The 26,581-nt window shown below is 52.7% G+C and overlaps 1 protein-coding gene across 3 annotated transcripts in view; it reads right to left on the bottom strand.

Moving 5' to 3' along the window:
* Window positions 1–341: 341 nt before the first annotated feature.
* POLE (DNA polymerase epsilon, catalytic subunit) overlaps window positions 342–26,581 on the bottom strand; it is a 31,527-nt gene continuing 5,287 nt past the window's right edge. The window contains exons 12-48 of one of the 3 annotated variants that reach the window (XM_051774129.1): window positions 25,948–26,080; window positions 25,258–25,371; window positions 24,283–24,495; window positions 23,453–23,560; window positions 22,632–22,760; window positions 21,725–21,827; window positions 21,478–21,624; window positions 20,743–20,888; window positions 19,817–19,965; window positions 19,345–19,437; window positions 18,536–18,680; window positions 17,907–18,064; window positions 15,394–15,589; window positions 12,926–13,140; window positions 12,564–12,666; window positions 12,279–12,359; window positions 12,080–12,202; window positions 11,777–11,995; window positions 11,251–11,460; window positions 9,978–10,121; window positions 9,507–9,647; window positions 7,446–7,599; window positions 7,259–7,365; window positions 6,064–6,240; window positions 5,466–5,689; window positions 5,098–5,318; window positions 4,307–4,511; window positions 3,760–3,933; window positions 3,365–3,490; window positions 2,747–2,879; window positions 2,449–2,653; window positions 2,228–2,359; window positions 1,927–2,120; window positions 1,548–1,748; window positions 1,150–1,275; window positions 934–1,023; window positions 342–706 (exon numbers count right to left, since the gene is read on the bottom strand). In XM_051774129.1, the coding sequence (XP_051630089.1) occupies window positions 593–706; window positions 934–1,023; window positions 1,150–1,275; window positions 1,548–1,748; window positions 1,927–2,120; window positions 2,228–2,359; window positions 2,449–2,653; window positions 2,747–2,879; window positions 3,365–3,490; window positions 3,760–3,933; window positions 4,307–4,511; window positions 5,098–5,318; window positions 5,466–5,689; window positions 6,064–6,240; window positions 7,259–7,365; window positions 7,446–7,599; window positions 9,507–9,647; window positions 9,978–10,121; window positions 11,251–11,460; window positions 11,777–11,995; window positions 12,080–12,202; window positions 12,279–12,359; window positions 12,564–12,666; window positions 12,926–13,140; window positions 15,394–15,589; window positions 17,907–18,064; window positions 18,536–18,680; window positions 19,345–19,437; window positions 19,817–19,965; window positions 20,743–20,888; window positions 21,478–21,624; window positions 21,725–21,827; window positions 22,632–22,760; window positions 23,453–23,560; window positions 24,283–24,495; window positions 25,258–25,371; window positions 25,948–26,080 (5,653 nt within the window). In that variant the 3' untranslated portion in view covers window positions 342–592. The remainder of the gene's footprint in view (window positions 707–933; window positions 1,024–1,149; window positions 1,276–1,547; window positions 1,749–1,926; window positions 2,121–2,227; window positions 2,360–2,448; window positions 2,654–2,746; window positions 2,880–3,364; window positions 3,491–3,759; window positions 3,934–4,306; window positions 4,512–5,097; window positions 5,319–5,465; window positions 5,690–6,063; window positions 6,241–7,258; window positions 7,366–7,445; window positions 7,600–9,506; window positions 9,648–9,977; window positions 10,122–11,250; window positions 11,461–11,776; window positions 11,996–12,079; window positions 12,203–12,278; window positions 12,360–12,563; window positions 12,667–12,925; window positions 13,141–15,393; window positions 15,590–17,906; window positions 18,065–18,535; window positions 18,681–19,344; window positions 19,438–19,816; window positions 19,966–20,742; window positions 20,889–21,477; window positions 21,625–21,724; window positions 21,828–22,631; window positions 22,761–23,452; window positions 23,561–24,282; window positions 24,496–25,257; window positions 25,372–25,947; window positions 26,081–26,581) is intronic. The other 2 variants (XM_051774130.1, XM_051774131.1) reach the window with 2 other exon arrangements.

Here is a 26,581-nt window from a genome sequence, read left to right as displayed (position 1 = left end):
CCTCCAAAGGGCAGGAGCAGGAGACGAGCCTGGCTGAAGGCAGTAGCCAGAATGCAGGATACACCAGACACACACTTGCTGGCAGGGAGCCACTGTCACATGAGGGTCCAGTGCTGCAGCCCCTTCCCCTGGAGCTGGAGGGGGACCACTGGGGGCATGGCCAGGCTGCAGCCCCCCTGCCCCCAAGCAGGCAGGGAGGGATCAGACAGGAACAGGTCCCTGGTCCATCCTGCCCAGCAAGGACACAGCTCGTGCCCCCTCAGCTGCAGGCATCATCCAGGGGTGAGCCACAGCCCCTGCTTCCCTGCCCCCTGAAAACTACACCTGCCTTCTACAACCCATTTATTTACAGAAATGCAACATTAAAACCACACCTGGGGGCCAGCACAGATGTGGGGAGCCCAGCTTCAGCCCCTGGAGCCTCCCAGGCCCCACCAGGCAGCTGGGGGCAGGACAGCCCAGTCCCAGGCACAGCTCTGCTTCCCCTTCCTTGCTGCAGGAGGGGTGCACAGCATCTCCATGGCCAAGGGGGTCCAGGACTGCTCTCCATGGATGACAGAGTACAGAGTAGGCAGGAGGAGCAGCCCAGCCCTCACTGCTGGAGCTGGGGGTTGGTGTGCAGCAGCCATTCAATGGTTTCCAGCAGGTAGGCCATGCCGTAGTGCCGGGCGATGTTCTGGAAGACGCTGATGTGGTCAATGAAGGTCTGGTGAGAAGGAAGCAGGGAGGGAAGGAGGCTGCCCAGCACCCCAGGCAGTGGGGGGCTCTAAGGGAGTGGCTGGGCAGGGCTGGTAGGGCAGAGGGCAGCTCAGCAGATGCCAGGGGACATGCAGTTAGAGCAGCATCAGGAGGAGGCAGAGGGCACTGTAGGGCTCCTTGCTGTCCCTTGCCAAGCTGCTGGCCTAGGGCTGGGCTGGGCAGGTGCTGAAGTACCTGAGAGGAGATGGTGAGGGTGAAGTCTCCAGCGCAGCTGCAGTACACGGGCATGTGCATCTCCTTCACACCGTGACACTTCTTGCAAATCTGCAGGCCAAAGCGGTTCAGGTGGGCCAGGAGATGAGGCCAAGCCCCTCTGCCAGGGGCAGAGTGAATGTGTCTGGCTTCAGACAGTCACAGGAATGGGTGGAGGGGGGAAATTTGTGCACTTACCAGGTCCTGCAGCACAAAGGCCATCAGCTTCTTCTGCAGGGCTTCCACCAGTGCCATCTCAATGGCATTGGTGTCATACTGCACCTGGCAGCTGGGGCAGACCCATCCGGGAAGCACCGACCCATCCTAGGGGCAAAAGAGAGGGAGGTGAGCACCACGAGTCCAATGCACTGGGATGGTGGAACTGGTTTCTGAAGAGGAACAGAACATGAGCCAAAGCCCAGGGATGCTCAGACCCATAACACACAGGTAGAAAAGATGAACAGAAAATTTGCTTTAGGTGAGGGTGATCATGAGCAGCAAGCAGAGTTGCAAAGCAAACAGGTTCAGAGATAAAATGAGTAAAGGGATGGACTGCTGTACTGGGGCCTCTGGTATCCCTAGGAAAGAGGCTGCACCTGGGAGACGGCAGGGTCTTTGCACAGGTCCAGGTCCCTGCAGAAGTTGCAGTTCCTGCAGATGACCTCAGGAAGCACATAGGAGCGGCATGGGTCCTGAAACTGGGCTGCTTCCGAGAACTCGCCCACCTCGATGAGGCGCAGCAGGTCCCGGTGCAGTTTGTTCACCTGGTTGGTTATGTTGACATCGAGGGAGAGGACCTGCAAGGATAAGAGCCAGGTGAGCCTACCAGCAGAGTGTCCTTAGCAGGACAGCTCGTATCCTTGTGACCTCATATGGATGCAGAGCATGGCAAAGTGATTGTAGATCCCTCCTAGCAGAAAGCTGCAGCCTCGGACCCCAAACTTTCAGCCAAGTGGCCTGGCCCAGCCTGCTGACCTTGCAAACATATTTGATGAACTCCAGGGCTGGGTTGTTGAGTGGCAGGTAGGAGCCAGGCAGGACAGGAAACATGTCTGAGGGCTCTGTAGCATTGCGGGAACCAGCCATCTTCTTCTGGATCTTCTGGGTGATGGTGAAGAAGCTCTGGGTGAGCTCATTGGCCACATAATCCTGTGAGAAGGTGATCATGCCTAGAGGGATGAAGCACAGAGCGCTTGAGCTGATTGGTGGCACATGGGGACAGTGAGGTGGGTGGCTCTCTGCCTGCAGCAAGGCTGTCCTGGGGCTCAGCACTCACCAGGCATGGCCCCCAGCTCCCCCAGACCCTCCTGGGACATCTGGCTGGTGCTCCTCCTCTTGATAGGGGTGCTCCCGGGAGTGTTACGTCGCAACTCCTCCTTCATGCTGTGGTACACGGCCACAATGTAGGCTGGGGAGACATGGGCAAGGCTCCAGCTCCTGCCTGGAGCTGGCACTGAGGGGGCACAATGACCTCATCCCCTCCTCATGACCACTCACCTGACACAATCATCAAGAAGTAGCTCTGGCAGGAGGCAGCCTGGGGCAGGAACTGTGCAATGTTCCAGTTGTTCTCCAGGAGCTCCTCCACATCTGGCTCCCCTTCCTCCTCCTCTTCTTCCCTTGCCACCTCCTCCTCCTCTTCCTCACTGTCCTCTTCTAATGCTTGCCTCTTGCTGGTGTTCTTCTGGAGGAGCCAGTGATGCTGCAATGTTTTCTCATGTCCAGCCAACACCTCCCCACTCCACTCAACCCCAGGACCCTGCTCCCAGAGGACTGGATGCTTCCCATCTCTTACCTCCCTGTAGTGGATGCGAGAATCCACTTTTCCCTTGATACCTCCATAATTTGCTGGGTCCATCCAGAGAAGAAACTCCCAGCAGCGGGAGAATGATATAGTCAGAGAATGGAAGATCTCCTTGGAGTGGATGCTAGAGGGAAGAGACTGCAGTCAGTCCTTGTGTTGGCATCATCCCTTCTCTATGGGACACCATGGGGAGGTGGTGCTGGCCAGGAGAGAGGGGTGTCCCCTTTCCCATCCTATCACTGTCAGAGATCCTAGGGAAAGTCATGCCCAAGGACACCTCGCTCCTTATTCTTATGTCGAGGTGCCTGTACCACAGCTGGTATGCTGAGAAGCAGCCAAGGGATGAGTTATGGGGCATTTCAGATTCTCCTGAACGTCTCTTCTGGATTGAATCTTACAAGAATACTGCCTGTAGAGGACAGATCTCTACTCCAGGCGTGACAGTAAGAAAATTGGGAAGCCTTGTCCCTTCAGTAGCTTCGCAAAAAAAAAGTAATAAATTGAGTTCTGAGGCCCATTAGAACGCAAAAAAAATCAGCATTCTCCTTCCTAGCCTGAGCCCTGCCCCAGCCCTACCACCTGGGAGTCACATCTCCAGGTGCACCCCACCTGTTGATGATGTACTCCATGTAGCTGATGGCATCCTCAATGCGCCGCTTCTTGGTGCACAGGATGATGCGGTTGAAGTTGGCGTAGACCACGGAGGAGCCCAGGCGCTTGAACTCAGCCACCAGCCTGTAGCAGGGCACAGAGTGGGGTCAGTGGGCGGGAAAGCAATGTCCAAGGCGCAGATGCAACCCATGGAAGACGTGCTGATCCATCAGTCAGGAGTCAATGTGCAGCAACAACGCTCAAGGGAGATCACCCAAAGAGGATGAGAGGTCCACTGCACTCTACTGCCCACCTCTTTTGGAGGATCATTGTGGGCACCAGCATCCTGGTCACTAACGTCACATCTGTCCCTTCCCCATCTGTCAGCCTGGCACACTCCAGGCCTCACTTACTGCAGGAAAAGCTTCTTCATCATGTTGTGGAGTGTGCGGTGAAGCGCTGGGTCATAGAGCAGGGAGGAAGGAGAGCGGAGCCAGCGGTAAAAGTGAATGACCTGGTTGTCTGCATAGACGTTGTGGTACTGTGTGATCTCCTTCACCCAGCTCACCACCATGCTCTTCAGGATCCTGCCAGCAAGCAGAGAGCAGCATCACCCCACCAGCTACCAGCACCTCCTTCCACCTTCCCAATAGGAACATGTTTTCAGATACACTGGAGGATTCAGAGCAGAAACTCCCTTGTCCAGCCCCTGGCACATGAGCCATAGGGTAAGTATGTGACTCCATAACCTGGTGGAGCACAAAGAAAGGAGAAACAGGAAGAGCAAAGTCTTCACCAACATCCCTACACATCTGCTGGCTGATGCCCCAGGCAGCTCTGAGCTCAGGATCTTCCAATGTGTGGGAGAAGACACCTGCTCTGCCCTCGAGACCTGGTCCTGAGGGGATCTGCCAGAATGGAGACCACGTGCTCTACCTCCTGCTGCTCCTTAAGCCATACCTGAAAGTGTTGGAGCAGAGGGCAGTCTCATCATAGCTGGCTGGAATGTTGGAAGCTTGGTTCCCTGTCACCATGTCCTCTAGGGATGCCTGCTGAATCACGTCAAAGCTGATGCTCATGCTGGAGCCTCCTTCCATGTCATTCACGTGGTGGGACTGCAACACGGTGTTCACAGCCAGGCTCTGGATATCCAGCTCCAGACACACTAAGAGCAGACACAACTGTCAGCAGGGAAAGGACCAGGGACACCCTCCCTTGCCACTGCCAGAAGTGCTTTTCACAGGTACAAGGTGTTCTATAGGTGCAGTTGCACTGAGCAGGGAGATGCTTTCATAGGCATGACTGTCTCAAACAGACCTTGTCTTCCCACAAGATTTGGACCTGCTGACCCTCTGGGGACCACCAATTTTTCCTGGAAGCTGCAGAAGTGGCATTCAGAAGAACTGAATACACTCAGGCTGCCTCTGCTTAAGAGAGACCTGTCCCAAGGTCACCAGGGATGACCAGGTGAGCTTGGGTTGACATGTTGCAGGTGGTCTGCCAAGTGCTATTGTCATTGCTCATTGCTAAAGAACCCATATTTTGATGCCTGCACATGTTATAGGTGAGCCTGCCCTGTCCCAGGACATGCCTTTAGCATCCGCCTTGCCCAGACTGATGTTGAAACCCAAAAGTTGCTGGTAACAACTGTCACCACAGAGACTCTTTGGGGACCACATCCACCCCTCTGCAGGACTCACAAAGCTGGATCCAGCTCTGCCCTACTCAGTGCTACAACCCTCTACCCTCACCTGTGGAGTAGCAGCCAGGGTTGTTGATTTCCACTGAGGCTCTCTCATCAAACTCCATGACAAGGCGGTTGTCATCAGCCTCCTTTCCCCCCAGGTCAGGGCGGGCTGTGGGGGACAGCCACAGCAGGTGGTTGTGATGACGGAGGTGGCGTGAGAAGAACAGGTCAGAGCCAAAAGTGGAGATGTCATCAGGGAGGTTCCCAATGGGGATGTGGTAGTACCTGGGGCACAGAGAGGTAAGTGGTCATCGGGGTGAGCATGGCTGCAAGGAAAACAAGGACCATGCCTGTCCCCTCAAGGGATGAAGCAGCTCCTGTCATCCCACTGAGGGCACGGCAGCCTCAGGGGAACATGGCCACCAATGGCACCTGCTCATCTCAAAAGCCTGGGAGAGGCAAGTGTCCAGGTTGAGATAGTGACGGATCATGCGGCGGGCGGCATGGCGCTGCCAGTCCAGGACTGAGTAGCTGACATCATCCACCAGCTGGATGGGGACCAAGGGGAACTCCTCGATGATGGGAATCCCACTTGCCAGTCGTTTCAGGTCACTGTTGGACTGCACAGCCACCAGTGTGGGGCCCCGGCGCTCATCCTGCACCAAGGAGAAAGGGATATGTCCTGGTGCGCCTCTAACCTGCTCAGCAGGAAGCTGGCAGTGTTGGGTGCCCTGTCCCCACAGCAGGTCCCTGCAGTGGGGAGCAAACCTCAGCGTTCCTGAAGCTCCCACTCACCTCCATGCCACCAACTCTCCAGCTGAGCACAGAGATGGAGAGAGATCCTGAGGTGGCCTTGCTGCTGGTACTGCCCCAGGTAAGATCCCCAAGTAAAACACAGCACCCACTTTGACCCTTGACCTTGGGCTCAGAAGTTATGTACAGGTGCTGTTGGAACTCATGCACCAGTGCCTTCCACCCTCCCCTTAGTCCCCATGGTCCCACGAAAACCTTCCTCCCACCTTCACCTCACCTTGTAGCCCAGCAGCAGCCGCTGGACTCCTCTGTAGATGGCCTTGGGGTCGGTCTCAGCACGCACCTCAAAGGTGTGCTTGTCTGGGGGCAGCAGCTCCTCACCCACCTTTTCCAGCAGAGCTGCACGCTCCGCTGAGAACAGGGTGGTGAGATTTGGCATCTGGTTGCTGCGTACCTGGGTGCAAGGGTGACTGGGTCAGAACAGGGGGAGAGACACCCCAGGATGCGCGGTGCCGGGGGCAATGCACAGAGAAACCTCTCGCTGCCTGACGCTACCATGGAATGGTTTAGAGTGGAAGGGACTTTAAAAGTCATCTAGTCCAACTCCCTGCCATGGGCAGGGACACCATATAAACACAGAATTGTTCGGGTTGGAAAAGACCTTTAAGATCAAGTCCAACTGCTCACCCAACACTGCTAAGGTCACCACTAACTCATGTCCCCAAGTGCCACATCTACATGGCTTTTAAATCCCTCCAGGGATGGTGATTCCACCACTGCCCTGGGCAGCCTGTTCCAGGGCTTGACAACTCTTTCCATGAAGTTTTTCCTAACATGCAACCTAAATGTCCCCTGGCACAACTTGGGGTCAATTAGACAAGGTTGCTCCAAGCCCTGTCCAACCTGGCCTTCAACACTTCCAGGAATGGAGCAGTCACAGCTGCTCTGGGAAACCTGTACCAGGGCCTTAGCACCCTCACAGGGAAGAATTTCTTCCCAATATCCCATCTGACCTGTCCTCTTTCTCTGTAAAGCCATTCCCCCTTGTCCTATCACTTCCATCCCTTGTCCCAAGTCACTCTCTAGCTCTCTTGGAGCCCCTTTAGGCACTGGAAGGGGCTCTAAGGTCTCCCTGGAGCCTTCTCTTTTTCAGGCTGAACACCTCCAGCTCTCCCAGCCTGGCTTCAGAGCAGAGGTGCTCCAGCCTTGGAAGCATCTCCGTGTCCTCCTCTGGACTCGCTCCAGCAGCTCCACATCCTTCCTATGCTGGGCCCCCAGGGCTGGAGGCAGCTCTGCAGGGGCGTCTCACCAGAGGGGGCAGAGGAGCAGAATCCCCTCTCCCCTGCTGCCCATGCTGTGGGATCAGCCCAGGGCACGGGGGGTTTCTGGGCTGACAGTGCACACAGCCAGGGCATGTCCAGCCTCTCACCCACCAGCACCCCAGATCCCCCATCCTTCACAGTGCCCCTTACCTTGTCCAGCACAAAGACGGAAGCTTTGCGCTGTGAGGGGATGAAGAGGCCCAGGAGTGCCTTGCTGCCCTGGGAGCTGTGGTACAGGTAGATGTGGCGAATGCTTCCTAGGGACACAGAGCACTAGTGGTACCCATGGGTGTGAGATCTTGGATGCCCCAGGAGCCCCACTCTCAGGATGCCTCACCTGGCTCTAGGTAAGTGAACTGGGCCAGCGAGCGCATCTCCAGGTGCTCAATGTCGAAAGTTTCAGCTTCTCGCCCTGCCAGGTGCTGGATGAGCTGCCTGCTGACCATACACACACAGCCCAGGTGGGACAGGGCACGGAAGAGCAGTGGCACCTGGAATGATGGGGAGAGATGTGATGGAACAATGCCCTGTTACTAAGCTCCTCTTGGGGGTTGCAAACCTAGAACAACACAGTTTAAAAACCACAAGTATGACATACCATAACAGGTATCTCAAAATCCACATGTTCCTATCTAGTCCCACATTCCACCATCAAGGTACTTTGGAGGACATGTGGAGCAATATTTGGGCAATCTTGCAGCTCTGCAACTTGTGGCTTGGCACTCTAAAGCAGAGGCTCCAGATAATTGGCATAGTGGGAGGTCCATCACAGATCCACCCTGTTTTTTTAACCCTGTAGCTGTCAACTCCACCTCTGCAGGAGACTACTCCTGAATGGCTTGCTGAGGGACCTCTTCCCAAACCAATGAGAACCAATAAATAAACATTTCTTGCCTGACTGCTCTTCCCTTATGCCAGTTTTAGTTGTACAGATCCCTAGTACATCCCATTTTCACATCTCTTCAGTATGCTGAAGCATTGCCATCTAAGCCCCATCCCTGCAGGGAAACTGTTCCCTCCCTCATATCCTCCTAGGTCACTCCTGCTACATTTTGTAGGATCAGGCTCAGAATTGCATTGCAGCTTAAAGATCAAGACAGATCATTCCTTGCTTGCCCAGATCTTTGTCCATCTGGGTTATGTGTGTCTCTGAGGATGGAAGTTTCACAACCCTCTGGGCAACCTGCTCGACCACCCTTACAAGACAAGTGTTTTCATATATTTACACAGAATTTCCCATGTTTCAGGTTGTGCCTACTGCCTCCTGTTCTCTCCTGGGCACCAGTGCAGAGCCTGGCTCTTCTCCTCCCCTATTCCTGTCGAGCAGGTCCCCTTGAGCCTCTCCTCAGTCCAGCTCACTCAGCCTCCCCTCACAGGACAGATGCTGCTACCCCATGATTATCTAATTTCCTTAATATTTTTAAAACTTCTCCACGTCCCTTGTTTTACTTTAGCCTCTCATTTTAGTTTCCCCTTAGTTTCTTGATTTTTCCTCTTCCCACTTATTAAAGTGGGAGCGGAGAGGACTCGGTTTGCTAGAGGAAGGTCTACAGATACGATGAATTTGGGTACATGTTACTCCCTCTGGCAGAGTAATCTGAAGTAAATTTTGGGTGCTGCTTACTAAACATCAGTAAGGTTTAGTAGGCACCATTTTCAATTGCTGATGGCATATATGGTTCAGCCTTTCTCATCACCACAGGATTTCACAGGCTCCATGTAATCATTAAGAGTTGTGCCTTGCCTTGTGGGACCTTTGTCCAAATTCTCCAAAAGCAGAAATTTAAGGTGACTAAAAATGGTTTCTTTCACCATGCCCCACTGGAATAGGTTATACCAGTAACATCAGTAGCTGAAGTCTCCTAACTCTGTGATGTTCCTTTTGCCCTTGCAGCCTCCTGCACCTCAGAAAGCATTCAATAGCCAGTGGCACCTCTGCTCACACCAAGCTTGTCCTACTCAGGCAAAGACTTTCGATCCATAATAATCCTATGGTGCATTTTAGTATCAAATTCACCTGCCTTTATGCTTTCTTTAACTCCACTCAGTGTAGCCTCCACAACAGTGTGGCCTACTCTTTTCTCCCAACTTTACACCAAATACCCCTTCTGTTTCCTGGTTTCAAAGCAGGCTGGTTTTCTGGATTAGTTTAGAGGATGATCACCATTTCTGCTTATTAGATACCTTCTTTCTCCTAAGTTTCTTAACTCCAAATAAACTGAAGCCCCTTTCCCTGACACACTGTAACTCACATTCTGATACTCTGTCCATATAAGCATATCTATATCTCCCCGTTCTCTACTGTCCAGGGTCTTGGATTTTTGATGTCTTGCCACTGGCACTCACCTAATGAGCTACTGCTCAGCAATCCTCAAAAACGAGCACCTGGAGGAGTTACCTGTGTCTCATACACTCCCTCGATGTCCGGAGCAGAGAGGTCCGCATTAATTTCGTTGATGTGCTCTTGGTACATGTCTTCAGGGACAGAGTACTCGTACAGGTTGTAAACCAAGTTTGAGCGGGGCAGGATCCTGTTCACCTGCCAAGGAAAGGGACAAGATTATTGGGACACATCCCACCATGTGGCACCGCTGCCAGGAGCTAGGCTCTGAGCTTATCTCCTGGTGCTCCTCTGTCCTAAGGAAATCAGTGAGTTATGCTCATGCACGTTACAAATTCCTGTAACACCGAACCTGCTTTCCAAGCAGGCTGGGATTAGCAGGACTAGGGCCTGGATGAGGGATATTCATGGAATGGGACAGTGAGGTGTTGCAAGGCAGATGTTTGTAATATCTCCTTGCAGGGGAGGTGAAGTGTCTCATCTCAACACAAGTGGCTGCTTCCCCTTCCAAAAGGGACAGGTCCTCACCTTCCTGTAGGCTGTCCCCTCCTCTGGCTTTGGGACGCGCTGGTTGACATAGAAGACACGGGGGATGCTCAGCTTGATGCAGTGCAGGTCACTCCCTATCACTGCCCACAGCCGGAACAGCCCAGGCTGGCTGGTCTCAGCGATCTGCAGGACACAGGGGATGAGGTCAGCGTTAGCAGGAGATCCAACATGCCATCAGTGCTTACATCTATGCTGTGGAGCACTCTGAGGATCTATGTGTTCAGCTGGTGGCCAAAAAGAGAGTGAGGGTCTTAAAGAGAGTCATCACTCTCAGCTCTGGAGTCCTATTACTGTCCCAGGGTACCAGGCCAACAAACTCCAGGGGATGATGTCACCCAATTTACTCTGATGTGCTGGACCTGCAGCTCTGAGGCCTTTCTGGAGGATGAAGTGGGTGACAGGGGCTGGGCTTAGGTGGCCATGCATAACAAAGGTTTGTGAAAACACCTGGGTGGCACTACCCCACCTCTTCGTTTGTACACTGTATGCTTTCAGGTACCACTGGAATCCTGTGCCCAGTGCTGGACTCCTCAGCACCAGACATGGACGTACTAAATAGAGTCCAGTGAAGGGCTACAAGGATGAAGAAGGGCCTGGAGCATCTTTCACATGAGAAAAGGCTCAGAGAGCTGGGACTGTCCATCCCTGAGTAGAAGAAGTTCAGTGGGATCTCATCCACTTATATACCTAACCTCTCTAGGACAGAGCCTGGCTCTTCCCAAAAGTATCCAATGGTAGAACCAGATACAGGCACAGACTGTAATGCAGGAGGGTCCCTCTACACGTCAGAAACACTTTCTCCCTGTGAGAGTGACCAAGCCCTGGCCCAGGATGCCCAGGGAAGATGTGCATTCTCCATCCTTAGAGATATTCCTGGACATGGTCCTGGGCCCCTGGCTCTAGGCAGCCCTGGTTGAGCAGAGAATTGGACCAGAGGGACCCAGAGCTGCCTCTGGCCTCAGATATTTCTGTGGTTCTCTGACTGCCCAGTGCTGTCCATGAGCCAAACTGGAGCTGCCCCACTGGCAGATCTACACACACATCCCAGATTCACCAAGAATGACCTTGTGGGTGCCTGTTTCCATCCAGATGTGCACGAGCCTGAGGGTCTGCAGCCCCACCTGAACTCCACAGGGCTAACACCTGCATGGCGTTGGGGTCAGGGTTCCTGAACTTCACTGTTTGACCACAGAGAGTGTAAATGTGAGGGCTGTACCCTGGGCTGCTCTGTGGCAGGTTCCTTCCCTGGTACCTGCACGACCTGCCACGGCAAGTCCAGGATGCTGCGTGCTGTCCGGCGCAAGTAGCTGCTCAGCCCCTTGGAGGAGGCATCGCGGACCACTCCTCCACCTGCCCCCGCCCCGCCGTCCTCCAGTCGCCGTCTCTTCCGCCGCTCCCGCCGCTGCCGAGCCTGCAGCTCCCACTTCTTCTGGTGGAAGCGCAGCCAGACCAGCCGCTCTTCCTGAGTGGGTTGACAGCATGTATGAAACAGCACAGGCTTCCCAGCTCCACACCGCCATGCCATACAGCCCAGCCCTCCAGCCCCCAGCCCCCCCCTACATTCCTGCCCCAGCTGCAAAGCCACCCCCCCTTTTTCTCAACCAGTGGTTGTATTTCTGTCTCCTGGTTATATTTCTCTTTGTATCCCTGAGCCATGTATGTGCAGAGGGTTTAGGGAGACCCACAGCTTGCTCCTGGCAGCAACCAAGTTGCCTTGATGGACAAGCGCAGTTGCGAGGCATCCCCTGCACGATCTGCTATAAATCTGCTTCACCTACCTTGGTGGTGCCCAGGGGTGGAGGTGGGCCCAGGATCTCCCGCCAGGACTGGGACAGCTCCAGGTCCTGGGACAGCTGTTGGCTTTCCTCTGCAGCAGGGATGCGCTTCCGCTTATTTGCAATAGGAACCAGTGGCTGAGGGATCTTGACAGCCCCAAAGTCCTCTATGTCACCAACTTGTGAGCTGCTCATACCCTCCACAGGCTGGTTGGCGAGGACCTGAGGGAGCAAGGACAGCGGGAGGATGGGGGCTGCAGAAGAGCCCCATCAGCACAACCAGTACCTTCCCCTCACCCTCTTTACCTGTCTCTTGCCTTCCAAAGTGAAGAGCTCGTTGATTTTTTTCTGTTTGTACACGTCATTCTTCTCCAGGAGTTTCTTGTGGAGCCAGTCTGGGTGCCGGACCCGTGGCACTGGGTTCTTTACCTGGAGAGTGGCTCCATATCAGACCCTATCTCTTGCCCAAAGCCCTCCTCTGCCCAACTCCCCCACTGCCTCATACCTGCTGCAGGGCTGCAGGAATGGTGATGATTTTCTGGATTGTGCTGCCCAGTCTTTCAATGTAGTAGTCCCAGTCCAGGATCTAGGAAGAGGGCAAAGCTTGGGCAGTGAAGAAAGCCACGTAGAAGTGCCGCCAGACATAGGATCAAACAACCTTGTAGGACCCCCCACCCCAGCACCCTGCTTTGTGAGCGCAAGAAGCCACTGCCCAGGTGGTACCTCTGAAGGGACAAGCCCCTACCCCATATCCCATATCCCAGGCCATCTGCAGGGACACCTCACTCACCGCACGGATGTTGAAGTCCTGCAGTGAGGGGCTCTTCAGCCATTTTCGGAGGTAGTGTTTGCGCACACTGGGCTCGGCTTGGAAGATGGCAAGGGGGATGGCTCTGGGGAAGGCAGGGAAACAATGTCCTAGCACTCCACAATCCTCTCTCCCAGCCTGTGGAGACCCTCCAGGCTTTTTCTCCCATCCCCGAGAGGCCACTGGGCTGTATGATGTTACCCATCACCCTGTTCGTGGTCTGTGCCAGATTCAGATGACCACCTGACTACAACATACTAGCTCCCTCCCTTCCTGATACCTGCCTGTCCCCTCTTGATTGCTCCCACGCTTCCAGAAGCCCTGGCCCCTCCAGGTGGGGTTACCTCTCGGTGACTGGAGAACCCTCTGGTTTCTTAGAAATGATGAAGCGGCAGCTCAGCCCTGCGTCTTTCACCATCTGGTCCCCCAAAAACTCTGCCAGGCGCTTGGCAGTGCTGATGGAGGTGGACTTCTGCTCCCCATAGTCCTCCAGCTTGCGTGACATGGAGCGGTTCTCCGAGATGAGCTCGAATAGCTCTGAATCGGGCATGTTGGCAGCCTGAAAGGGAGGGAAAAACCCAAAGTCAGCAAAAACCTAACGATCAAACCTTGCTGCTGTCAGGAAGAGAAAGCACCTACACCCAGCTGGTGTGTCTCTTTACATGGAGCCTGAGAACTGCTTCCTGTAGCAGCTGCAAGTAGGATCTATAGAAAAAAAGGAGTGTGGGTTTGAGGTTGGCACCAGTTTGTGCCATGCTGGGCTGTGACAACACAGCTTTGTGTTGTGCATGCAAAGCTGTGCTCACCAAGAACTTGTTGTACAACACCATCACAAAATGAAGGAGTGTAGAGGACCAGACCTAAGCCTTTTTTGTCTTAAAACATTCAAAGTATTGCTACAGGAAAGGTGTGTTTGGAGGAGTGAGTCAGTGTGTTCTGAGCCAACTTATTGGATTGTATGCAATAACATATACAATACTTAGAAGACTCTCAGTGGGCTAGAGCATGGTGCCAATAAACACCAAGGTCACAGGTTCAATCCCTGAATGGGCCATTCACTTAAGGGTTGGACTTGATGATCCCTGTGGGATCAACTGTGAACGTCCAGTTCCACCTTGAGATTCATGCTCAATTTCCCCATCCAACTCACTTCCAGGAGGAGGGCTCAAAGGGCTAGCTGTGCATGCATGAACAAAACAGCGCAAAAAGTCTGGTTTACATAAGAGGCATGCACCAGGTTAACTACAGAAGGGAGCAGGTTGGGTCCCCCCTTTCTCTTCCTTTTTTCTTTCTTCTCTTTCTCCTCTCTTTTACTTTTTTTATCTCATTGTTTGCCCCAGCTCCAAACCATCCACATGGCAGGACGAACACAGGATCTAAGGACTAGTGATATTCTTTGTTTTCTTCCCTTGCTTTGCCTGAGCAAAGCACAGCTATCATATTCTACTCTGTAATGAACTCTCTTGTGGTAGCGGGGAGCTTGTGTAATGGTGTGTTGTGGCTTTTTAGCCAGCGCCTTGAATATTGGTGTATTGTGGCTTGTGAGCCAGTGCCTTTTGCAGGAGTTTGAGGTGGGAGTTGAGAACTTATTGAAGTGTTCCATACAAAATTAAGGGCTCATTTGCCTCCACTCTTGAGGAAGTCTATGGTAAGAATTGGCTTGTTAGCCACTACCTTTTGAATCTAAGCAGTGTGCTGGTTGCTGGAGTTATGGCAATTGTACATTAAAAACATGAGTTTCCTGATCCGTGTCCAGTTTTCTTATTCAGCCCAATGAGAATTTATAATGAACATCATGTAGTTGACCGGTGGGTCGTGACAAGGACCCAGCCATGCACTCTGTCCCTCTCACCCTCTGGTTTCATAGAATCACAGAATAATTCAGGTTGAAAAGTCCTCCAAGTCCAACCACTCCCCAAGTGCCACATCCATACAGCTTTTAAATTCTTCTAGGGATGGTGACTCCCCTACTGCCCATGGCACCTGTGCCAGGGCTGGACAATCCTGTTGGGGATGAAATTTTCCCTATTATTCAACTTATACTTCCCTGGTACAACTTGAGGCCATCCTCTCATCCTTCCCCTTGTTCCCTGGGAGCAGAGCCCGATCCCCACCTGGCTCCACTGTCCTGTCAGGGAGTTGTAGAGAGCAAGAAGGTCCCCCCTGAATCTCCTTTTCTCCAGGCTGGGCCTCCCTAGCTGCTCCTCATCAGACTTGTGCTCCAGCCCCTTCCCCAGCTCCCTTGCCCATCTCTGGGCACGCTCCAGCCCCTTAATGTCTTGTTGTGAGGGGCCCAAAACTGACCCCCAGACTGGAGGTGCCTCAGGAGCACCCAGTGCAGGGGAGGAGCACTGCCCTGGTCCTACTGCCATACCATGGCTGGTACAGCCTAGCAGTCATTGGTCTCTTGCTCACCTGGGCACACCTGGGCTCATGTTCAGCTGCTGTTGACCAGCAACCCCAGGGCCTTTCCTGATGGGCACCTTTCCAGCCCCTCTGCCCCCAACCATGGGGTTGTTGTGACCCAAATGCAAGACCTGGCACTTGGTCTTGTTTGAAACTTACACCACTGGCCTCAGCCTATGGATCCAGCCTGTCCAGATCCCTCTGCAGAGCCTCCGGTTCTCCATCAGATCAACACTCCTGCCCAGCTCAGTGTCATCTATGAACTGACTGAGCAAAGCTGTGAAAGAGGCACAAGGGACCACCAACTCCGTGCAAGCAAAGTCCACCCTCCCCACAGTGCTTAGCCAGCCTGGACGCTCCTTCCCAGGCTCCACCTTGGAGCACAGACATGCTGAGCTGTGCCTACCTTGCTGTATAGTACGTCCAGCCAGTAATCAGCCACCTTGGCCACCGAAGCATAGACCTCTTCCAACGTGCTGCCTTTCAGAAAGGCTTCGAACACAGATGACTGGAATATCTTCACCAGCTGCAGCTCTCCCCTGCGCTTCACCTCAAACCCCTTCAGCTCAGCCAGGGACCCATCCTCGTTGAACACCGCGTACCTGGGAGAGACAGTGTGAGCAAACCTGGTCTGTACCAAGGGACAAGTCAGGATCCCGCGGGTGCCTCTCCTGCCAGGGCTCTTCTCCCTATGCCATTGTGCCATTGTAATGGTTTACTCTGGCTGAACACCAGGTATCCACTAGGCCTGCGCCCATGTCCCCGCAGAGAAAGCGGACGGGGGGGAAGGAGAGAGGAAAGGGAAAAAAAACTATGAGAAACCGAAACTGCTAAGAAATATTATTTATATTACACGAAGATAGGCATTATAGGCAGTATGTATACAACAAAGAGCTAAAAATGAAAATACTTCCCGAACAACTGATGCTTTCTTCCCTGAAACTGTCTAGCTCGGCAACTGGAAAAGAAGAGAGCACTGGCTTCCTTTCTGTTTCTATCGGAGTTGACGTAGCATGGTACGGAATATCTTACTGGCAGAATAAGATGATCTAACCTACTTCCATTTCCTTCTCATGGAGTTTCACTAACCCATCACAGCCATCATCCAGTGCATTCAGAGGAGACATGGGGGCATCTGGATAGTCTCAAATATCTACAGCTGCTCTAGCAACCACTTCAACTTGGTCTAGAAAAGCACATCCGTTCTTGCCCCAGCTCACCCACACTGATTCATAGAACCATGTGAAAGGGAGCTAAAGATCATCCTGTCCCACCTTGGGACAGGCAGGCACACCTTCCACTAGACCAGGTTGCTCCAAGCCCTGTGCAACCTGGCCTTGAACACTTGCAGGGATGGGGCAGCCACAGCTTCTCTGGGAAACCTGTGCCAGGGCCTCATCACACTCAGAGAGAATTTCTTCCCAATATCCCATCTAACCTGTCCTCTTTCTCTGTAAAGCCATTCCCCCTTGTCCTGTCACTCCAGGCCCTTGTCCCAAGTCCCTCTCCAGCTCTCTTGGAACCCCTTTAGGCACTGGAAGGGGCTCTCAGGTCTCCCTGGAGCCTTCTCCTCTCCAGGCCAAACACCCCCAGTTCTCCCAGCCTGTCTCCAGAACAGAGGGGCTCCAGCCCTTGGAGCATCTCTGTGGCCTCCTCTGGACCTGCTCCAGAAGCCACATGTTTCTTGTGCTGAGGAACCCTGACCTGGATACAGCACTGTGGGTGTGGAGTGATCTTACTCGGTGGAGAATGATCTTAATTGTACACAAGTAGTTGTACACAAGGGTGGGAGGTGAGAGGCCAGGTGGGGAAATGAAGATATTAGAAAGAGGTTTAGAGAGAAGAAGGAAACTCTGTCAACTCCAATGGTGGCAGAGGGGTTCAGAGGAAACTGGATGTAGCCATGCCACACCTAAGGAACACTCCTCCCTCTTGCTTCTTCTCTTGCATTGTTTTGCCTTTCACAGCCCTGTTCTTATGGGAACCAACAGTGAGGACAGGGAATACTCAAACCTACGTGGCTTGGTCAGCCCTTCTCCTACCTACCCACATTCCCTTTCCTTCCTCTACCTTCAGGCCCTTTTGCATGGAAGGTGACCGGAAATACATGCTATTTCTAACATCCCCAACCTACTGGAAACTAAAGGCCCTGAGAGGAGTCCTACAAGCACAGCCTGCTCAGAGCTGGGCATTACCTCGACTCCTGCAGTGGGGACAGGAGGGAAGCTGAGAGAGGATGGTGTGTGCTGGTGCTCATCCTGTGGGGGATTAAGCACAAAGAAGTACATAATTGTGAGGACAGAGAGTGCTCGGGGCAGTGACAGCATTTTTTGGAGCCAGACCCAGGTCTGTGGGCTGCCCCCTGAAACACTGGATACTACTGCTCTAGCTCAAGTGCCTGGTTAGGAGGTGGCAGAGAAAGCAGTGAAGTTTGGGTACAACTATCCTATAATGTGACAGTAATGGCAGGATCCAGTCCCTCTTACAGTCAGAGAAGGAAGGGGAAACACCTAGGGAAAGTGTTACTGGAGGTCTGTGAACTCCTGAGAGATAGGAAGGCAGGAACTGCTGAGTTTAATCAGATTAGGTTGAATGCAAGCAGTATTAGAAATCCTCAGAAGGAAAGTCAAAGTTGTCCTGCACACCTCAGAGCCAAAGAGGGAGATGTCTGGTCACCAGGCTGGAGAAATGTCATTTTGCTGTTACCTGCTAAAATTTATTGCCATAGAATGGCGTTGGAGGCAAGTGCACAGCTGTATTCAAAGATGATTCGATGTAAGGAACTTACCATTTAAAGCCAGTGAGTCAAGCGTGCTGCAGGCTATGGGGGCAAAGACCAACGTGCCCATGTGCACAAAGGGAACGAGATCCTCACGCTGTTACTCAGGGAAAGGGTAACCTGAAGCTTTGAAATCTCACCTTTTCTTCAGCTTCTTGCCCTCCTCTTTGGAAGCTGGCAGGATCATGGCCAGGTACGGACCATCCACTTCAAAAAAGATGCTGTTCTCCGAGCGCGTAATGTAGGTGAGCGAGGCTGGGTCCTGCAGTTCCTGGTACTGGTCATTGGTGAAGCCTTCCTGTGGGCACAGTCCCAGGAGAACAGCTTCACTCCACAGCTGGCTGGTCACACCAGGGGATGCCCCTAGGACACATCCTGCCCAAAGGGATCCCTCTGGGAACAACAGCACAATTTAGGACTCAAAAATCAAAACATCTGTCCTGCCTGTTGAAGAGAAAAATGCTTTGGACCCTGAAACGATATTCTTTTGTCTTACAGATGCTGGAGTGAGCAGAGGATGTGTTTAGACCTTGCTCTGGACTTCCTATCTGCACAGGTGAGCATACACCAAACCTGCCCTCTTACAGACTGCCCCTCTCTGCGGGAGGATGTCGAGCCTCACCCTCTGCTCAGATGCTCTCCAAGGCCATCAGCCCTGACACCTCTTGCTACATGAGGAGTGCGGATGGAAGAGGAGCTCTCCCCACTCATCAGGTCTCCATCTCTTTTCCCAAGCTGCAGAGCTGGCCTGGACTGATGTCAAACTCACCTTCACCAGGATGTTCAGCATGGCTCCCGGGTAAGAGATGGTCACCTTCGGCTTCTTGGCATTGGTTGATTTGATGACAAAGTTCTCTGGGAAGCTGTTGGGGAGGACACACCAAATCCCATCAGTATCCAGTTCCAGAGGTCTCCTAAAGAAGGAATAAAGGCCAGTGTCAGGAGAAAAGTAGATGAGAGGTGAGGATCAGCTTTATGTCCCCCACAAAAGCAGCGGCAGCCTGTTGCATCCACTCTCTGTTCCTTTCTGCAAAGAAAATCAAATACAACAGAATAACCATAGCAGTGTCAGGAATCTGAACGTTCATAGAATCACAGAATCCCAGACTGGTTTGGGTTGGAAAGGACCTCAAAGCTCATCTCGTTCCACCCCTTGCCATGGGCAGGGACACCTTCCACTAGACCAGGGTGCTCCAAGCCCTGTCCAACCTGGCCTTGAACGCTTCCAGGGATGGGGCAGTCACAGCTGCTCTGGGCAACCTGTGTCAGGGCCTCAGCACCCTCACAGGGAAGAATTTCTTCCCAGTATTCCACCTAACCCTTCCCTCTTTCACTGTGAAGCCATTCCCCTTTGTCTTGTCACTCCAGGTCCTTGTCCCAAGTCCCTCTCCAGCTCTCTTGGAGCCCTTTAGGCACTAGAAGGGGCTCTAAGGCTCCAAGTTCTCTTCTCCAGGCTGAACACCCCCATCTTTCTCAGCCTTTCCTCATAGGAAAGGTGCTCCATCCCCCCAAAAGCTTGGGTGCTCCTACATCTGTCCTAGATAGAGATGGACCTTCCCCAGCTCAGCACGCACTCACCCAATCTGCTCGATCAGCTCTCTGGCCTGGGTGATGATATTCGCTCCTGTGAAGCAGACGATGCCAGCCATTTCCATGGAGTACCAGCGAGCTCTGTGAGCAGAGGAGTCACAGTGAAGAGCATAATAAGCTTCCTCCCAAATCCAGCTATGGAAGGGCAGGAAGATGCCCAGGAGAAGGAGGGCAAGAAACACATCAACACTGGCCCTGGAACATTGTTCTCCTATGAAGTTCTCTACTTATGATGCTCTAGAAAAGCTGGAGACCCACTAACAGACAAGATTCCCATAATTTAATGTCTGGCAAGAGACTCCAGGATGAGGAGTCATGGGTAGAAGCAAGAGGTAGAGGCAGCACCCACCCTCATCTTATTGCTTCAGGAGCAGGTAAAGCAAGTGAATACCTCACCAAGACAGTCCTGGTTTCCAAGGGTCCTCTCTTGAGGACACTGGATTGCCTAGGGGAGACTCACCCTTTCCGCATAACGTATCCATAGAAGGAGTTGAGGATGCACTTGTGGGCCAGCTGCAGGGACTCATAGAGGATCTCCATGTTCTTACAGCGTTTCACTTCAGAGGCATCTCCCATCTCCACTGCTGCTGACAGCTTCTTCTTCCACACCTGCACGGTGACAGGCAGAGCCAGGATGATTTCACACATCACCACCAGTGGTGGTGATTCCCACTCAGTCCCAGTATACCATTGCAACTCTAGAGCAGTATCTTTGCTGAAGATCAGTTGGCATGAGTTAAACATCCCATTTTCTTTTGCAGCACAGGAGGGGTTGTCCAGAGGCACTTTGTCACTCAGTGGAAGGGACCTGTAGCTCCCACCATCCATCAGAATGCAACCAGCATCAGCTGTGCTGCACCACAAGTGGGCAGGGAAGAACCCAATATACTGCCTGCAGCAATCCATGACATCTGGCTAACAGCAGAACCACCAGTGCAGAATAAGCCTCTCTGCCAGCCCTGTGATTCATGGCAGAAGAGGAATCTGGGAGGAACTGCAAAGCAACTGGCCCATTAATTAACTCTGCCAGAGGTAGAGTCCCAGGGTCTCCTAAAATGGTTTGGGTTGGAAGGGACCTTAAAGATCATCTCGTTCCAATCCCCTGCCATGGGCAGGGACACCTTCCACTAGCCCAGGTTACTCCAAGCCTTGTCCACCCTGGCTCTGAACACTCCCAGGGATGGGGCAGCCACAGCTTCTCTGGGAAACCTGTGCCAGGGCCTCACCACCCTCACAGGGAAAAATTTCTTCCCAATAACTAATCTAACCCTGCCCTCTGCCAGTGGGAAGCCAATGGAGTAATCCTTTGAGGTTTTCAGCAAGACACAAGAGGTCCCTGGCCTTGCCAAGACAAGTTTGACTAGCAGCTGAGCACAAGCTTGGTACCTTGTGCAGCCCCTTGAACTCATAGCGGCGGTCCCGGAACGCTCGCACCGTGTCCACATAGAAAGAGTTCTCTCGCTGGCAGATGGTGGTGACTCGCTCCTCCACCTTGGTGACATGGATCTTCTTGTACGCCTTGCGGCAGTAATCTGGTCAAGGGAGGAGGCAGATGGAGGTTCTCAGGGCTGGCTGCCCTGCTACAGCGGGATAGGCATAGTAGGGACACGGAGACAGCTAAGCGTCAGGCATTGGTAAACAGGGGACAGTCCTACTGGAAAGGGAGAGGAAGATCCCAGCATGGAGAGAAGCAGCACCTTTTTACGGAGATGCAAGGACGAAGGCAGAAATAAACTAATTGTATGGCCCATTAGCAAACTCAGGCTCTGCCCCCAGCCATCTGGATGGTTCTGCTGGACGGCATCCCTCCAGGTGACGGGATAACATTGACGTTTCCTTTTCATTAACTGGCTTGAATTAGAAGCCTTACAAAAAATGGAACCCTTCATGTTTCAGCCAAATCCATGGCTCTCCAGAGACAAAGGGAAACACTGACAGAGGTACCAGTGCCTGGCTCCTCTTTGTAAGCACACAGGAGTCTGCTTAAATCCTTGAGTTCTGAGGCCAGTCAGTCTGACCTCACCCCACAGCCCTGGGAGGGGTCACTAATGCTGAATAGCAATCACAGTCCAGGTTGCAAAACACTCCCCAGACCACGACCTTGATTGTTTTTTTTTTTACCTGCCAGGCGCTTTTTCTCATACTTGGCCTGTTCTTCCCGGGAGAGTTCGTGGAAGGCACGGGGTGGTCCATCAGGGGACAGTGGAGGGAACTTCTCTGACTCCAGCTGCTGCTGGATGCGATGGTACTCGCTGCGGCTGGCAGGCACTGCGGAGGAGGGCAGTGATCAGTCCCCAGCGATCAGGGGAGAAGTGAGAATTTGACTCCATCTCTGTGGGTTGGACTGCATGGTCCTTCCCGTACTTACTGAACTCTCCTCTCCATTGCCACGTCATCCGGCGCTGGCAGTTGGCACCTGGCTTGTTGAAGTCACAGGCAGCACATGTGGCTTCATCCACCATAGCTGAGGGCTGGACGCAGTAATAGACATACAGGTGTTAGAAGCAATAGGTACCCAAATGACAATTCGTGCCAGAACAGGTTCTAGTGGCAAGAGAGCACAGGTGTGAACAGCAGAGATGGTACTCAGTGAGTTCCCCTTCCTGGAGCCTTTCTGGAATATAAAACCCTCAAAACAACAAGAAGAGTCCTAGCTAAAGCTGTAGCTCAGTCTCTGCAGACCTGGTATCCAGAGAAGGGCAACAGAGCTGGGGAAGGGTCTGGAGCTCAAGTCTGATGAGGAGCAACTGAGGAAGTTGGGGGAAATCAATCTGGAGAAAAGGAGGCTCAGGGGGCACCTTGCTCTCTACAACTCCCTAACAGGAGGGTGCATCCAGGTGGGGGTTGGCCTCTTCTCCCAGGCAACAAGTGAGGAAAGGGCCTCAAATTGTGCCAGGGGAGGTTTGGGTTGGATATTAGGGAAAATTTCTTCACTGAAAGGGTGATCAGACACTGGCACAGGCTGCCCAGTGTGGTAGTGGAGACATCATCTCTGAAGGGATTTAAAAGCCAAATGGATGGGCCACTTGGGTACACGGATTAGTAGTAGTTTTGGCAGTGATAAGGGAATGGTTGGACTCAATGGTGTTAGAGGGTTTTTCCAACCAAAATGATCCTGTGATTCTGTAATTCCATGGCAGCTTGAGTGAATTTCACACCCAGTCTTATCTGCTTCCCCTCCCCTGGGCAGAAAGTTCAGCCCTTGCTATTAAGGGGATCAAGAGGGATGATCGAGGTCATCTCAAATTAGGAAATAGAAGGTTGATGTTACCCACCTGCAACCTGTTGGTCAGAATGATGTTGGGGTACATGGCCCCCACGTCCAGATGGTATATAAGCGGACACTCAATTCTGTTGGGGACATCCTTCAAGGAATTCAGTTTGACCTTGATTTCATCACAAACCTGTGGCAAGACAAAGGGAAGTGAAACTCAGGCAGGAAGGAGTTACTAAGTCAAATACTTGTTGAATTTGATCCTTTACTTCTTCACAGGAATACCTGCCACAGATTCTGGGAATGGATCTAAAGGACCAAAGGAGAGATCTGGGAATCCTTGACCACCAGTGCTTTAGGTTTTGGTTTGGACCTCAAAGGTGAGCTTTTCTGTAGGGGTACAAGGCAGGGAGCAGCTGCTTCCTAACGCAACTCGATCAAGGACTTTTTCAGTGCAAATAGGTTAATGGAGACAACAGCAAAGATCAGAAGTCCCCAGTCAGGTGCTGTCCTCCAAGAAACTTCAGACTTGGATTTGCACTTTGTAGCTGATAAAAAGTGGGGAACAAGAAGAACATGAGTATTGGATATCTGAGAGGTCTGCCTTCTCTCTAAATCCCTAATTCCTTTCCAGCTTTCTCAGAGCTTTGCTCCTGGTTGAACCTGCAAACGGGAAAGCAGGAACTGCATCCCTCAGATGGCACAGAGACCCTGACCCCCAGGCTGGTCTCCAGTGTCCAGGCAAGGGGATCCTCATGGATTCAGTCTATAGATGAGCTTCTTGGTCTCTCCATGTAGAGCACAAATGGAACCAAAACAAGCACTTTACACCTGCAGCTCCAGCCCTTCCCACCCAGCTCAGCTGTGCTGCAGGTGCTGTACCTCCTGGAAGTTGGTGACCTGATCCAAGGGCAGACCCTCCTCCTCCTCAATGGCGTGCCGCAGCGTCTTCTCCACGTGCTGCACCAGGAAGTCGAAGGCAGCAGGATTCTGCAGGGATGTGGGGATGGCAGTGAGGCTGTGGGCAGCTGTCCCTGGCTGCAGACTGGCAGCTCCTGCCCTGCACCCCTGTCCCGCCCTGGCTTGGGGAGCTACAAGCTATAAGGGATATACTGAGGCATGGGGGGAGGTAATGAAGGTAGCAACCTGATCCAGAAACAGGTAAAAGACCCTCAGGAAGGGTTCAGAAGAAGCTTTGTTTAGGAGGGAGAAGGAGAGAGGGAGGACAGAACCCCAGGGGACAGAGGCATAACTTCCAAGAACCACTGGCTCAAAAACAAACCTAAAACCCCACCTCACCATCCTCCCTTGCTGTCAACAAGCTCTGGCTTGCTTCCAGTATGTGACACATGTGACACTTGCTTTCCCAGTGAAGCACAGATGGCCACTTGAAGGCCTCCTCCTACCCATTCCCAGCCCAGCTTCATGTGCCCGGGATCTCCTGGAAGTTGTCAAGCACTGGAACAGGCTGCCCAGGCTACTGGTGAAATCACCATCCCTGGAAGTGGATGGTTCAGTGGTGGCCTTGGCTGTGTTGAGTTAATGCTCGGACTTGATGACGTTAGAGGGCTTTTCCAACCCTACTGATTCCGTCATTCTAGGTGCTGCCCAAGCCCAGCAGGGACACACTGGAGATGCCAACACTAGTGGACTGGTTATCACTCCCAACCATGCTGCTCCACAAGGACAGGGGCCAGCTGCTGGTCCCTTACCATTTTGAAGCGGCAGGGAATGTCACTGCGGAAGACCCCAGATTCCAGTGCTTCCACGTGGCCTCCCACGTAGGTCTCAGAGTCCAGCACATGCCCATCTTCTGTAAGTTTGTTGAATTCCTGCTCCTGCTTGTTGGGGAAGATGATGTTGGCATGATAGGCCTGAACCATCAATAGTGCCTCGCACAGCGTCCCCGATCCTTTTCTTAACACCTGCAGAAGAAAAACCCAAGCCAGTTTTAAACTCAAAAAAAGTAGATTTAGATATTAGGAAGAAATTCTTGTCTGCGCAGGTGGTGAGGCCCTGGCACAGGTTGCCCAGAGAAGCTGTGGCTGCCCCATCCCTGGGAGTGTTCAAGGCAAGGTTGGATGCGGCTTGGAGCAACCTGGTCTAGTGGAAGGAGTCCCTGACCATGACGGGGGGTGCGTGAGATGAGCTTTAAGGTCCCTGCCAAATCAAACCAGTCTGTGATTGAGCAGAAGTGCTGTCCCGGTGCTGGTGGGACCGGACCGGCCTTACAGCCACACAGTGAGCCAGACAGCTTCAGCTGGTGATACATGTGCAACACCTCTCCACCGGCAAGCAGCTTTGTCAGCTCAACCAAGTGGGAACGGACAGACATTTTCTACATGCTTAGCAGTGATGGCTTCCAAGCCATCCTCCCTACATCTGATAACAGCCATCAGGAGACCCAGCTTTGCATGGCCATGACTGCAAGTGAACTTGGCATCACCAGCCATACTTCCTTCTGCTCCAGCCCTGCACTACCAACCTTGGGTGTCATCTTCTCATAGACACCTCTCTCCAAACATCCCAGGAGATGTGGGAGAAAGGAGTAGCCTCTAAGTCCACCCTCCCTTCCTCCCTGCCACAGGTGCAGAGGGTGCAGTGGGAATCAGATCTATGGCCAGAGCATCCCTGCAGCAATGGAGACGTAGCTGGCAAAGAAATCATCATTTTGGGAAAGCACTCACCTCATCAGGCTCCATGGGAATGATGGTGCATAAGGCGAAAATGAACGGATGTACATACTTCATATACATGTAGTAGGTAGCAACGGCATCAGACACTGAGTACGTGGCCAGGGTCTGTTGGGGAAGGAGAGAGGCAAATTAATCCCAATCCCATGACAGAGCAGCTCAGTGACAATGATCTTTTATTGCTTCCTGCTGGACATCCTTGTATCAGCAGTAAGAAGGGAAAGGTGTATTTCTCCATAACCTAGGTTACAAAGAACGTTACTTCCTTGCTCTAGCTCTAATCACACAGCGACATGTCATCTTTGACTGGGAAGAAACAGGAAGACACAGAATCCACCCTGTTTGGGACTCAGGAAGCTGCTCTAGGGCTCAGCAGAACCCCTGCCCATGACAGCTGGAGCACCAACCCTCTCCTGTCCCTTCATCAGCTCTTAACAGTGCTTCTGATTTCGGTGGTGCCTGTCACCTCACACTGATGTACATAAACATAGAGAATGCACAGTACAATGTCAGGGCCAGAACAACTTCAGTAGAATCCTGTTCCTTCTCCCCATGAGCTCTAAGGCATTGGCAGTTTGGGGAGAAAGATTGAGTTCACTTCTCAAAATCCACTTTTAACTTACAGATTCAGTTATACTGCAGCTCCTTTAGGCTGCTTTCCCATAGAGCACAAGGAGGGAGTACCTGAGGCTCTTCTGTAGCCATCCGGCACATCTCCTCAGGGTCCAGCTCTACTGGATCGTAACCCAGTTTTGCTTTAGCTGCTGCTTTCAGGTTGTGACTTCCTACTGGGAGGTAACTGTCTCTCTTCACCCACCTGGATAGAATCACAAAAATATCATTTTGTGCAGAGAAAAACCTTAAAAACAGGCTCAGGATTGTGAAGAGGATGTGGATTGCCACGGGGATCTCTCACTGAGGACAGCCCAGTCCCCAAGCACAGTAGGGTACAAGACTGTCCAACTTTAGCTATCCCAACCAGGACAAACCCCACTGTCCATCCCATCCCCAATGCTCAGAATTTCCACCTTCCAGCTCCTCCCTCAGTGGCTTTAAGATAAGCATTTCTCCGCCGAAGAAGACCCAGCAGGCCTGCAAGGACATCCAGATGTGCTCCAGAGCCCAGACTGCTCCAGGGGAAGAAACGTCCCTCTCTTTCCCATGTGTCATTTCCTCTTCTGGCTGTGCCAGGAGGCTGGTGGGTGAGGCTACAGTCCCTTCCCTGCTCCAATGGCCTGATCTTAACCTGCCCTTTCTCTGACGTCCCCAAATCATCCATCAAACACTTGAGGCTGCAGGGCATGAGGCAGCCCTGGGA

Source organism: Manacus candei, unplaced genomic scaffold, assembly GCF_025592945.1.
Source record: "Manacus candei isolate 608988 ecotype Guabito, Panama unplaced genomic scaffold, ASM2559294v1 h1tg000189l, whole genome shotgun sequence".
NCBI lineage: Eukaryota > Metazoa > Chordata > Aves > Passeriformes > Pipridae > Manacus > Manacus candei.
This window is presented reverse-complemented; position numbering and strand designations above follow the sequence as displayed.